The sequence below is a fragment of the Manis pentadactyla genome, chromosome 1 (assembly GCF_030020395.1).
Source record: "Manis pentadactyla isolate mManPen7 chromosome 1, mManPen7.hap1, whole genome shotgun sequence".
Classification (NCBI taxonomy): domain Eukaryota; kingdom Metazoa; phylum Chordata; class Mammalia; order Pholidota; family Manidae; genus Manis; species Manis pentadactyla.
Window position 1 is genome coordinate 217,715,763 of NC_080019.1, and position 13,685 is coordinate 217,729,447.

At 47.7% G+C, this 13,685-nt stretch overlaps 1 protein-coding gene across 2 annotated transcripts in view; it reads left to right on the forward strand.

The window, feature by feature from the left end:
* Positions 1–10,986: 10,986 nt before the first annotated feature.
* Positions 10,987–13,685, forward strand: part of RYBP (RING1 and YY1 binding protein) — a 67,171-nt gene continuing 64,472 nt past the window's right edge. Inside the window, exons 1-2 of one of the 2 annotated variants that reach the window (XM_036878058.2) lie at positions 10,987–11,144; positions 11,921–12,046. In XM_036878058.2, coding sequence (XP_036733953.1) covers positions 11,113–11,144; positions 11,921–12,046 — 158 coding nt within the window. In that variant the 5' untranslated portion in view covers positions 10,987–11,112. Of the gene's footprint in view, positions 11,145–11,321; positions 11,459–11,920; positions 12,047–13,685 lie in introns of those variants that run through there. The other variant, XM_036878057.2, reaches the window with a different exon arrangement.

Here is a 13,685-nt window from a genome sequence, read left to right on the forward strand (position 1 = left end):
CAGGAGATTCTACCATTGAAAACCTCTTGTTCTTTCTTTCTATTAACCCTTTCCTTGTTTTTTTTTAATAAAAAAAATTTTTTTTTCAGTTCTTTGCTATTTTTACTGGTCTTCTGACCCCTTTCTCACTCTAATCCAAGCCACCACCATCTACGTTACTCCCCAAGAGATTTTAAAAACTCAGTACTCATCCTGCAACTTCCTTAATTCAAATGTGTTGGTAGTCTTCCCTTGTCTTCAAGATATTATCCTACCACTTTGCATGGTTTATAAGCTGCTTGAAGACAGGGCCCACCTCTCGGGACTCACCTCCAACCCCCACCACTCCACATGTACTTTCCATTCCAGCACACTGATTTCCTTACAGTTCACGAGCCACTGCTCCTTAGTGTCACTGCACATGTCACTCCTTGGACCTGGGATGCCCACCTGGCTGGCCACCGGGTTCTCATGCACCATGGTTTACATCTTGTGCAGTGTAGCAGGCGGGAAGTTCAGGTATGTCAGAAATAGCTTTCCTTATTGTCATCTCTCTCCCCTTCATTTTTATTCTGAACCCCCATCTCGACTTAATCTCAGTTGGTTTGATGCTTCCCCTGACTAAGTCCTAGTTTCCGTACTGTCAGGGTGCTGGGGGAGGTGTCTGTCGGGCCTCAGGGCATCTGTTCATCACAGGCTGCTGTAGAGATGTCCCTGGTTTTCGTCTCCCCATTAAGCCAGGGGCCACCTTGGCAATATCCCCTCCATGCTGGGTCCCGGGATCTCTGCAAGGCGGCCTTGGCTTTGTCTGCATGGATGCCCTCCCTCCCCCTCCCCCCGCAGCACTCCGGCTCTGAGGGCACCGTGTGTGCACCGAGCCCCTGCTCTCTGGCGCTCAGCCCTCTCCATCTGTCAGCTCCTTGTCTTCTGACCCCGCCTCAGACAAGGCTCTTCTTTTCTGGAGAAAGAACTCCCTCTGCTTCCTTCTCTGGAACATTTGTGTATCCCCTGTCCCTCTAAGCTCCCCTGTGGGGGCTTGGGGAGTTTAGCAATATGGTGCACAAGAGGCGCAGAACTGATAGGCCTTGTTGTTTCTACTTTGTCATGTCGTTTCTTCCTAAGACAGAGAATGCAGGCCCCCTAAACTGCGTGAGAGAGGGGAAAATACCAGGAGACAAAGACCACAGAGGAATGAGGACACCCCTGGCCACATTGGCGCTCACCACCCAGCTGTCATTCTCTGCTTAGGTGCCCATGTCTCCCAGACAGCATGTTGCAGTGGCTGAGCCTGCTGTGTCCTTTACCTGAGTGTTGTCAGCACCTGGCATCTGGCGCATAGTAGGTGCCTTGAAAATAGTTGTCAAAATCAAAAATGAAAGTAAGGAGAGCATGCACTTTGGAGTCGAGGAGACCTGAATAAATCCTGCCAACTGCCTCCGAGTTGTGTAGTCAGGGACCAGGGACTACACCTCTTGGTCCACCAACAGTAGCAACAGGCTAGAGAGGATCCAAAGAGGAGGTGAGGGGCAGAGTGACCCTATGCTCCTCACAGCTCTGTCCTTTGTATGGTCCCCCTGGGCCTAACCTTCCCAGATCCTGGCTCTATTTTACCTCTCCCCTTCCTCTTCACAGGCCTCCACTTCTGTATCAGATGCCTCTCCCCCTGAAAACTCAATTTAGACACACAGATTTTTGCTCTTTCTCCTCCAGGCAGATCCCTTCCCTTCCTCCAGCTAATGACTTTAAAGATTTTCAAGTCCCAAGGGTTCAGTTTGTGATAGAGTGCAAGGAACTCAGAATTCTGGTTCTGCCACACCCTGGCTGTGGGATGTTGGGCAAGGGTCTGAGTCTCTGTTGCTTCATCTGGAAGACTGGAATGAAGACAGCAATTTACCTGGATCCTGCAGAGCATGGGCTTGGGGACCCTGGCTGCCTGGCATCAAATTCCAGCCCTGCCACTTTCCAAATGTGTAATCCAGAACAGGTGACTTTCTTCTGTCTCTGTTGCCTTGTTTATAAAAGGAGCACGTCACAGAACCTCCTTCACAATAACTAACAATAATTTCAGGGGGATTTGCAGTATTCATTGAGTTAAAACACCTCAAGTGTTTAAGACCTCGCCTGAGTAAATGTTCCATATATGTTGGATATTATTATTCCACGGGCGGCCTCTCTTTAGCAACCCACAAACTCATGACATGTGTATTAGACTGCTGGGCTGCTGTAACCAAATGCCATAGACCAGGCAGGAGAAATTAATTTTCTCAAAGATGTGGAGGCTGGAAGCCCAAGAGTGAGGTGTCAGCAGGGTGGGTTTCTCTGAGGCCTTGCTCCCTCACTTGCACGTGGCTGCCTTTTTGCTGTGTCCTCAAATGGCCTTCCCTGTGTGCACACCCCCCACCCCCACCCCAATGACTCTTCTTATGAGGACAGCAATCAGATTGGATTGGGTAATGTCATCACTGCTTTAAAGGCCCTATCTCCAAATGCAGTCCTATTCTGTGGGCCTGGGAGTTAGGACATAACATCTGAATTTGAGGGGGGACATAGTTCCATCCGTGACAACATGTAAACAGACTCCAACATTAGGTGTTCCTGCAGGTGAGCCTCTTTCTTAATCTAATTCTTGATTAATAAATCCCAGGATATTTGGGTTCTAAGGATTCCACTTGTGGCGTAATAGACAGAACCTGCCATCAGAAGAGCAGGTTGTGAAGTTTGGATTTAAAACCTGCTCATGGGTCTATGGCCTTAGGTGAGTCATGTGCCCTGCCTGAGCCTCAGCATGTCTTTACCTTGTGGAGGATAATGGTAACTCACATGGAGGGTGGCTGTAAAGATCAAGGGCCCAGTGTGTGCGAAAGCCCTCCATAATCCGCACATTCCTGGGTTTTTGCCTCTGAGCTAAAAAGAGAGAACTGGATGGATTGGCTTGACTCTCTTTTCCATTCTCAAAATTCTATGAATCTGATTTCTGAAGGGTAGAAATGCAAGTATGAAGCACAAGCTTCTGGGGAAGCAATTTTGGGGCCTATGGTGTCAACAGATATTGTCGAATCAGTGAAGGAAATCACACCACCTTAGAAAACCCCCCACTCTGGATATTCCCAAGGCCCCAACTGGAGCAGCGCGGGAGTGCATCATTTGTTTCCTGAGTTCTGGCATAGAACTCATGGTAACATGGGCCCATAAATTAGGTGTGCCAGGACCAGAACACCTCCCTCTCTTTAAGAGGACCCTGGGATCCTCTGTTGTGAAGGACCACTTGAACTTCCCTGTCTGCCCACCTCCCTCAGGACCCCCCTAGAACCAGCTGGTTTTTTGGCAACGGAAGTTGTTTGGAAGCAACATAACACAGAGATTAAGGGATGGAGCTGGGAAGTCTTGGGCACATCACTTTCACTGACTCAGTTTCTTCATCTGTCAAATAGAGGAATAACAGCTCTTATCTCACTGGGTCATTTGGGGTTTGATGCAACAGATTGGGTAACAATGCTGTAACATGTAAAAGTGCTACATTCATCCCACAAATAATTTCCGACTTCCTCCTATGCATAGGAATGCTTCTTAGGCACTAGGGACACAGGATGGGACAAAACAACGTCACGGTCCAGATCGAAATTAAATTCTAATGGAAGAGTCGGGCAAAAACGAATACTAGATCATGTAATGCCAGGCCATGATAAAGATGTAGAGAAAAATAAAGCAGGCTAACAGGATGGCACTGACTGGGGGCCATGCCATATAAGATCTCCTGGTCAGGGAGGTCATCTCTGAAGGGGGAACATTTAGCAGACACTTGGACAAGGAGAGTGAGCCCTGGGAATACCTGGTGGAGAACAGGTAGAAAGATCAGAAGAAGTGGCCGGTTTTGGCAGGAAACTGCAGGAGGCCAGTATACTTGGAGCTGAGTTGGAAATGGATGAAGTCAGGAGGCCTTGAAGTCCAGGGTGATGATTCTGGATTTTAATCTGAGTGTCATGAGAAACCATTAGAGGATTTCAGGCAGCAGAGTGACTGTATCATCTATAACTAAAGGGATCCTGACTGCTGTGTGGAGAAGAGACTAAAGAATCATGGTTATCACAAAGCTGATCGCCAAATATTTCCTGCCCTCCACCTCCCAGGCACATGGTGGGCCAGACTTCCTGTCACTGAGGGAGGTCGTGGGAGTCTGACCAATGGGCTGTGAGCAGAAGTCACAAGTGCCACTTCCAGGCCAAGCAGTTAATTGCCAGTGTGAGGCCCTCCAGGGCCCCTTCCCCCTCAGTCTCAGCGTCCAAGAGTATTCAAAGTGGAGGCTTCTCCATCAGCCTGGCTTCTAGGGGAGGAGATGGGGCACAGAGCTGCAGCTTGCCTGCGTTGCTTCAGTGAGAAATCAACTTTTGTTGGGATAAATCATGAAGACTTGGGAGTTGTAATCCTTGTATGACCTCACACATCCTGACGCGTTGAGGGCGCATGAGGAGAAGCAGAGAGGCCAGTTAGGTGGCTGAAAGGTGATCCGCGCTTAGATTAGAGCGATAGAAACAGAGATAACGACAAGTGGTCAGATTTAGGACACATATTAAAGGTCAAGTGCAAAAGATTTGCTGATGGATTAGATGTAAGGTGTAAGGGAAAGATAGGAGCCAGGGATGATTTCAAGAATGATGGCCTGAATAATTGAGTGAATTACTGAAAAGAACCTTCAGGAAAGTGCAGGATTACCCACAGGGCTGGGCACATGGCTAAATGACAAAATGTTAGTTCTTGTGGTTATTACTGTTAAGGGAGCAGACATACGGAATGCAGAGGCTTGAGGAACTTTTCAGTTTATACTGATCAAAAGTCAGATTTATTGAAATGAAATTTATATACAGTAAAATATACTCTCTCTGGTGTACCAGTCTGAGTTTTGACAAATGCATTTTTATCTTGTAACCAACTCCACAATCAAGATGCAAATTACTTCCATCGCCTCCCAAATTCCCTTTTGCTGCTCCTCCCTTTGTAGTGAGACCTTCCATCCACCCCTAACCCTGGCAACCACTGATCTGTTCTCCATCCCTGTAGTTTTGCCTTTTCCAGAATGTCACATCAATCGAAGAACACAGTGTGTGGCTTCTTGCACTTTATATATATCAACTAATGAATTCACTTAATGAACTTGAGATTCATTTCTGTTGTATGTCAGTCGTGTGTACTCCTTTTCCTTGCTGAGCAGTATGCCATGGTAGGGATGGATCACTCTTTGCTTTTCATTTACCAGTTGAAGGTCATTTGGGTCATTTCTAAATTTTGGTGATTACAAATAAAGCTGCTTTGAATATCTGAGTACAGGTTTTTGTGGGAACATATGTCTTTATTTCTCTTCATAAACTTCTAGATATAGGATTGCTGGCTCATATGGTAAGTATGTGCTTAATTGTGTAAGAAAACACCATGCAAAAAAAAAGAAAACACCTCGCCATTTTTCCAGAGGAACTGTACCATACTGTACTCCCCCAGCATTGTATGGGGGTCACCCCACATCCTCCCCAGCATTTAGGATTATCAGGAGTGTTTTGGTTTAAATGATTCCAATGCATAGCGGTATCTCACTGTGGTTTTAATTTATATTTCCCTAACAAATAATGATGTTGAGCATCTTTTAATCAGCTTATTAACCATTCATCTTTTTTGGCAAAATGTCATTTCAAATCTGTTGCTCATGTTTCAGTTAGGTTGCTATCTTTTTAGTGTATAGTAAAAGTTTTAAAAAAATATTTATTTTGGACATGATTCCTTGTTCAGGTTTATGTTATGTTGTGCAAATACTTCCTCCCGCTCTTTGACTTGTCTTTTTGTTTTCTTAATAGTGTCTTTCAAAGAGCAGAAGTTTCTAATTTTGATGAAGTCCAAGGCATCAACTTTTTCTTTTATGGATCCTGTTTTTTATGTCCTAAGAAATCTTTGTTTACCCAAGGGCACAAAGGTTTCTCTTATATTTTCTTCTGGAAATATTATAATTTTCAGTTTAACACATAGGTCTATGATCTCTTTTGAGTTTATTTTTGAAAGTGGTGTAAGGTATAAACCAGGACAGTTTTGACTTGTGATTTTTCCTCCTGTGCAAGCAGCAGATCAATACAGTTTCTTATCTCTGATAAGCACATGCACAGGTGACATTGTAGCTGGTTGCAAAACCTGGTTAAGGTTCAGACACAGATGGCCAGGGAAGCTCCGCCTCTCTCTGACTCCAGGGCTGCTTTTTGAGAAGTTAATCCTATCTTCATTATTGCTCTGCAGATGTTCAGTGATACCGGCCCAAGCCTGAGTCCTTTTGTGAAATGAGCTAGTTTCTCCCCAGTTCCTAAGCACTCCAGGTAGTGAGTTGCTTCAGGAAACCATGTTCTCTCTTAAACCACTGAAGGAATCTTCTGTGCAAAGCAGGGCATTAAATCTTAGCAATTAGGATAGAAATCTTAACCCTCTTAGCTTCTGCCCTTCTTGGGTGACTTTTTCAGTCACCAGATGATCTCGTTTTCTCCTTCTCTTTCCCTCAGTAACATGAGCTCTGAACGTTTCATTACAATCACTTAGGTCTTGGGATATGTTAAATGTCAGGAATAAAACTGGTGAAGAAAGAGGGTTAGGAAGCCAACTAGAATTGTCAACTTGTGATTCGGTCAATTGAGGACCTTTTAAGAAAGGCAACTACTATCTAGTGTTGCCATCACTCCATTAAACAAAGGGCATTTAAATTATCCAACCCTCCAAGAAAAGACAAAAATTGGAAGGACATCATCTAAGAATAAAAAAGTCTCTCCAGAGAACCAACTGTTGATAATTTCCTTGGAAGTAGGAAAGTATTCATGCATTTACTCCTTAGTTTTCTCATTTTGCTGTGGACTGGTGGAAACCTCCCCTTAAACCACCATTTGAGACTCAGACCATAAAAAGTTGTGACATGGGTGGGGTGGGGTAAAGCCTGAGGAATGTAGAGAAAGGTTTTTTTCCTCTCATTTACTTATAATCCATTTATTAGGTATTCCTAAGGTTCAAAGTCCTAGTCTTAGTGAGTATTTAGGTTTTCTGTCTGGGAAAATCATTTGCACATTTAAAGGCAGGGGGAAGCTGAGTTGATAACATTCTAGACCCTTCCTTTGGTGGGCACTAGTAGTTTTTGTGTCTTTCTGGGCAAAAGAAAGGAGGGAAAGCTCACTCAAGCTGCCCTTCCTAGTCCACCTCTCAGGCCAATTTAAAGGTCCTTCCACTATTGAACTCTCCAAGGCATCTGCCTTCTCCCAGCATCTCATTCATTAAGACTGACCAAGAATAGTTTCGGGTAGACGAGTATTCTTGGGAAATGGATCAGCATCTCCCATGGAACTCAGGGTAAAGGCCCCATCCCAACTAAGTTACCCTGCATACAGGATCTAGTTGGGGTCTACTTCTCCTGCCTCATCCCTAATCACCCACAGGGCTCCAGCCACAGCTGCTTGCCTTCATCTCCAAAGTACCATATCCCTTAATCTCTTCCCTTCTCTTTCAGGCAATCTTAACCTTTTCAGAGACAACCCCCACCCCCCCAGCTACATCAACCCCCTCCCTCTCTCATTACCCTCTCACCTTATATGGTCATCATAACGATGGTTAATTATTTGAATAAGGTCTGGCTTCTCAGCTAGAATGTAAACTCCCTAAGTTTAGGAATCAAGTTTATTTGTTAATCTGATCTTCCAGCCGCTGGCATGGGGTATGGCAACTAGTTGCTGCTCAATGAATTATTGTTAAATGAAAACAATTCTCTTTAATGCCTGTTTACCAGGCACTGTTCTAGGTTCTTACATATAACAGTGGGGGGGGGGGGGTAAGCAAAAAGAGAAAAAAATCCTTGCCCTATTGGAGCTTATATTCTACTGGGGCAAGATCTGCTAAACAAGATAAGCAAACTATAGGCTATGTTAGATGATGATAAGTGTTAAGGAGAAAAAAGTAAAGCAGTTAAGGACATGAGGCATTAGGTTATGGGCTGGTGTGTGACATTTTTAGACTAGATGGCCAGGGAAAACCTCACTGAGAAAAAAAGACCTGAAGGAAGGCAGGCAGTTGAAAATGTGGTGATGTAGGGGAAAGAGCATTCCAGGCAGATAGAACAGCAAGTCCAAAGGCCCTGAGGTAGGAGCAGGACTGTTCCAGGAATAGAAAAGAAGTAGAGTCAGTCAGAGGAGGGGAGGCAAATGTGGTCTTTTAATCTCTCCTGTGTATCTGTGGAATCATATACACCAGCCATTTCTTGGGGAGTGCTTGTCCCAGGCATTGACTCTAAAACCATGGGTTTCAAATAATTTTTAAAGCAGTAGAGTAGAACACTTCTTTCAAATAAAACATGAAATGGAATTTCAAGGTAGGAAACCGAGGAGCAGGGGAGGAGTTCTCTGTTATCTCCTACCCACCCCTGCACCTCACTTCGGTTCAAGGCAAACACCATAGAGGAAGATTTGTTCTTCAACGAGCTCAGGTGGAGATCACTGCTCTAGAATCATAGTCTGCTGCTCTGCCTAGAGCCCTGCTGTTCTACAGCATGCTGCTCCAGCTCCAGAGGTAGTCTTGCCTGGCTCCTGTCACTGTAAGGAGACTTTCAGTGGATGTTTGCTTGCAATGTGGGACTGAAATCAGAGCCTCTACACTTAGAGCCACCTGGGGATGTGTGGCTCTAATATGTTTAGAGAAATTAGTTCTCTATTCTGAAACTTTTTCCTTAAAAACATTTTAAAAACTTTCTGAAAAGGTAAAACAGGTAAAAGAGACACACAAAAAATACACTAAAAAAAAAATCCATGTCCTATGGATAATCAAATTACAGTGTATTTTCAATGACTGCTATACACTTAAGCAAATAAACAAAAATAAGCTACTGATATAGGCAACCAAATGGAGGAATATCATAAATGAAATGTTGAGCAAAAGGTGCCAGCCAGACACACAAGTACATATCATACCACCCACGTATATGATGCTCGTGAGCAGGCAAAGCTAATCGTTGGTGAAAGAAGTTGGAAAAGTGGCCACCTGAGGGAAGTGGAGTAACTTACTGGGAGGATAAAAATGTTCCGTATTTTCATCTGGATGGTGGATACAAGGCGTCGTAGATACATGTATATAAATTCAGAGAGCTGTAAAAATATCTGCATGTTTACTGTATGTAAATAGTAATAAAGTCAGTCTCTTTTCTACTACCTGTGGCTGCAGCTACCCAGTTCCTCCTCCCTGCAAACCACTCCTCCAGCTGGGGTTTCTCAATGCCCCTTTTCTTTCAGTACCTTCACACCAGGGGTGGAGTCCTGGGAGCACGCCAGGCAGACACCAGAGGCCAAGACTGGAGGTGCTGGGCCACACCTTGTATGCATGTCCTTTGGCTCTCTCTGGGTCCTTTGGCCCTCTGCTCCTTGCCTCCCTCCTCCTCGTCCTCCTCTCCTCTCTCCCTTCCTTGGAAGGCAGGGGTGGCTGCTGACCCTTGCTAAACAGTGCTGTCCCTCCTGGCCCTCCAGGGTGTGCCTGCCTGGGACAATTGACAGCATGTGCTGATCAAGCTTATCATTGACACATTCCCTCCCTCTTTCATTCTCTCCCTTCTGATCCCTGGACTGATCCTAGAACTTCCTGCTCCCTGGGTGCTCAGCCTCCCTGGGCTTCCCTGGTCTCATGCTTCCCTTCTACTGAGCTGTCCTGGTAACAGCTCACTTCGTGTTTGCATATAAAAGGGTCTATCTAAGTGGGTGCTGAGGGCCTGTCTTATCTTTCTTCCACACCCCTATCCCCCACACCCCCCAACTTCTAGAATCATTCTTTGCCTGTCCTTACCTCCACAGGGCTGCAGCCCAGCCAACCATTTTCTCTTATTATCTGGAGTCCTCCCCCTACCACAATTCCTCACTGTCTGAGGGCTGAGGGGCCTGAGTCACCTTCAAGTCAATTTGGCAAGCATTCTTAGAGCTAGGCAGAACGTAAAGGGTCCTCACCTTCAAGAATCTTTTGAAGTGGGGCAAATGGTGCGCATCCCAGGTACAGCTGCAGTAGTTCTTAACCCCATACTTTGTATTAGTCCTTCCTAAGTGCCAGGCACTGACCTGAGTGCCTTTTGTGCATTAAGTCTCTGAATTTTTCAAACAACCCTAGGAAGAGGGTTATTTGCCTCATTTTGGAGATCAGGGAGCTGGAGGCACAAGGTTAGACCCCCGGCATGTGGCTGCCAGGATCTGACCGGCAACTTCCCTAGGGAAACGCCCTATTGATGCTCTAGGGGCATCTCAAGTGGGAGTAGGCGCACAGCTTAGTGGTCGGCCTTGGGGAACCTCTACTTGTGCCACACCCTTTCTGCACAGTTCTTTCCTGCGTCAGGGGCCTGGGAAGGGGCTTAGGGCTGGAGTAAGGTTGGAGACAGGGACTTTGGGAGTGGCAGATACAAAGCTCCGCGTGGCAGACGAGCAGAAGGGCGCCGGGGAACCCGGCCAAAAGAAAGAAGCCCTGCCAGCTCCCGGGGCACTGCAAGCCTCGAGGCGTTGCGAGCAGCGCGGCAGTAGCAAGCCCCAAGGGCGCGCACAAACTGCGCGGAACTACTTCCCCGGGGCGGCCTCGGGGCCGGAGTCCGGGCGATAGCCCACCAAGGCGGCCGCGTAGGGCCCCGAGCCCATCGCCGGCATCAGGGCGCGGCCACGTGCGCCCCACTGGGCTCGCACGCTCCGCGGCGCCGGGCGGTGGGGCTACCGGCAGGCACGCGCGCCTCAGCGCGCACACATTCTCGGGCACGCACACCGACGGCCCGGCCCACGTCCGCCCCGCCCCGCCCTCTACCGCGCCCCGCCCCCGCCCTCGCGGCGCCGGCCGCCGCCCTCCTATTGGCTGCACGGCATATGACGCGCGGCGCCCGGCCCCGCCCCTCGTCAGTCACTCGGCGGAGGCGGTGCTGGCGGGGACTAGTCTCGTCCGGAGACTGGCGGCGGCGGCGGCAGCGGCGGCAGCGGCCGGAGCTCGAGCCCCAGCGGTTGAGGGCGGGCGGGCGGGCGCGGGGGAGGGAGGGGGGCCAGTCCGCGACGACTCCCCGGACGGCGTTTCTCCTCCGAGCGGCGCCGGTTTCGGCTTTGGGGGGGGCGGGGGTACAGCCCATCCATGACCATGGGCGACAAGAAGAGCCCGACCAGGTACCTGCTCCGAGCTGAGGGGGCGGAAGGGGAGGGAGGGCTGGGGGCGGGCGGCGGGCGGGGGCCGGCGACGACTAGGCCCCGGAGCCACCCGGGGCGGGGGGAGGCGCTGCTAAGATGGAGATCCGGGGGCGGGGGGAGGCGGCGGCGGCGGGCGGTGGCGGCGGCGGCGGCGGCGGGAGGCGGTGTCGCTCCGGCTCGGGGCCGGCGGCCGTGCGCGCCGCAGCCATGGCGGCTCCTCCTCAGCCTCCCTCCGCCGCCTGCCGCCGCCGCCGCCGCCGCCACTTCTCCCAGACAAAGGGAGATTTAACCAGGTGGGGAGGGTGGGAGGGAGGGCGCGAGCATGGGAGGGGAGAGGGAAGGAGCCGGCCCACTCCCCGCCGCCGGCCTCGGGCTGCCCCTGCGCGCCCCCTCCGGATCCGGCCCGCGGCTCCCCTCCCGGCCCCCCCCGCCAGCCCCAACGCTCAAGTCCACAAGTCCGCCCGCTTCCTGCGCCTGCCGCGGCCCTTCCCGGGCGCCGCCGCCGCCGCCTGCTGTGAGAGGCAGCACGGCCCAGGCGCGGAGGTTGCAGGGTGCCGGTGGGGGCGCCCCTTCCCCTCCCTGGCCCCTCTTCTAGTCCTCGAAGAGGGTGGGTGGGTGGGTGGTCGCCTGAGCGAAGTTTCTAGCGCTGGATTCCTGCGAAATTACGACGGCTCACCAGCGCCTGTGTTTTGCTGTCTCTCCCCGTTTTTCCTGCTCCCTGTCTCTTCCCTCCCCTTTCCCCCACTCCTCCGAAGGCCAAAAAGACAAGCAAAACCTGCCGCAGACGAAGGCTTTTGGGATTGTAGCGTCTGCACCTTCAGAAACAGCGCCGAAGCCTTCAAATGCAGCATCTGCGATGTGAGGAAAGGCACCTCCACCAGGTACCTAAGATCTGTGTTAGCTTTTGTTAAAGGACTTTTTTTTTTTGTAAAGGTGGGGGAGAGGGTAGGAAGCTGTACTTTTCTGCCTTCTTTGCAACTTGTTGATTACAGCTTTTTCTGCATTTGGGGAGGGTGGGTGGGTGATTTGCGGTTTTGGTCGTGTGAATTTCATGTTGGGTGCAAAGCCTCATGTTCACTGAATGATTTATGGGAGGAAATTTTTCCAGGTTTTCGTCTTATTTCAAACACACTAGATTTATTTGACACTCTATCCATTGGTTTTTTGGTATTGGCTCAAAAAGAGGAAGCAGTACTTTTGCTGTGGATTGTAGGACATTAGACCTATTATTTTTGCCATGTGCGGGCTGTTTTTAATTTGCCTGTCTTGAATTATTTTTCTTTTCCTTGAGAAATTTAATGGTGTTTGTTCGGTAATCCTGGTGGTTGTGCCTTTCCTGTCTTGAGATGCAAATGTCTGTTTTCTTGCACTCGAAAATAAACGTTTGGGGTTCAATAAAGTGCATTTTTTTAATAAGCCTGGGCTGTCAGTTTTGTTTTTGTTTTTGTTTTTTCCTTATCTTATGCAGAGTAGTTTTTGTTTTTGTTTTTTCCTTATCTTATGCAGAGTAGTGATAAAGGACGATTTTGCAAAATGGTGAAATGAATAGTATGACTATTGACTTTGTGTTGAAAGCTTTATTGTAATGAAAAGAATGTTGAAAGAATTCCTCTTCATTTTGGCAAAGGTAGCAAACTGCATCTGGTATCAAAGTGAGTTGAACTGCTCCAGATTTAACATTAAGATATACTCGGGTAAAATGTCAAGAGTTGATTTTGTAGTCTCTCTGTCATTTTAACTTGTACCTGGAATTTCAGTGATGCTAGAGTTTGAAATGAAACTATTCTTGATGTCATTCAATGGGCAGTCATTGGGGTGTGTGTGTGTGTGTGTGTGTGAAAAAAAAGTGAGCCACAGTATGGATGAGTTCCTCCTGGATCCTTGAAGACTTAAAGTTGATTGCCAAAAGTCTTGTTTTTCGTCTACCTGTTTTTGAATTGGTGACATTCCAGTATGACTGTGTTGTAGTGCTCTGTAGTTCTAACTGGATATTGTTCTTTGACTAAATGAATGTGTCCTGTTAGGGTTTCATTGCCTTATTTATACCTGGGATTAAATAGGATATTGTGCAACCTAAAGAATATAACTGGGATGAATTGGTACAATTACTGGTGGAACAGTTCTGTGAATTCCACTGACTTTAAATAATCTGCCTTTGAATAAAAGTATTAAAGAGCTAAAAATATTTCCCCATAGTTTTTAAAGTAAATTAGTGTCATTTTTTATCATTGAATAGTTAAAATAACACCATTAAGAGCGTAATAGATTTTATTTTGCTATCTAAAACAGGGAATTCCATCAAATGGCATGAGAGTTTAGAAATGTATTTGTTATTTAAAGCAATAGTGGTTGTATTTTATTTATGAGTAATGTTTTTTTACATGTAGAATCCCTCAGAGGCCAAACCTCTTTATTGTGGTTTTGCTTTGAGTGTTACCGTAGATGATGTTCAAATAAATGACTAGGAAACTCCTAAACTTGAGAGAACTTTACTGGTGAAGAGAAACTTAAACCAAATTC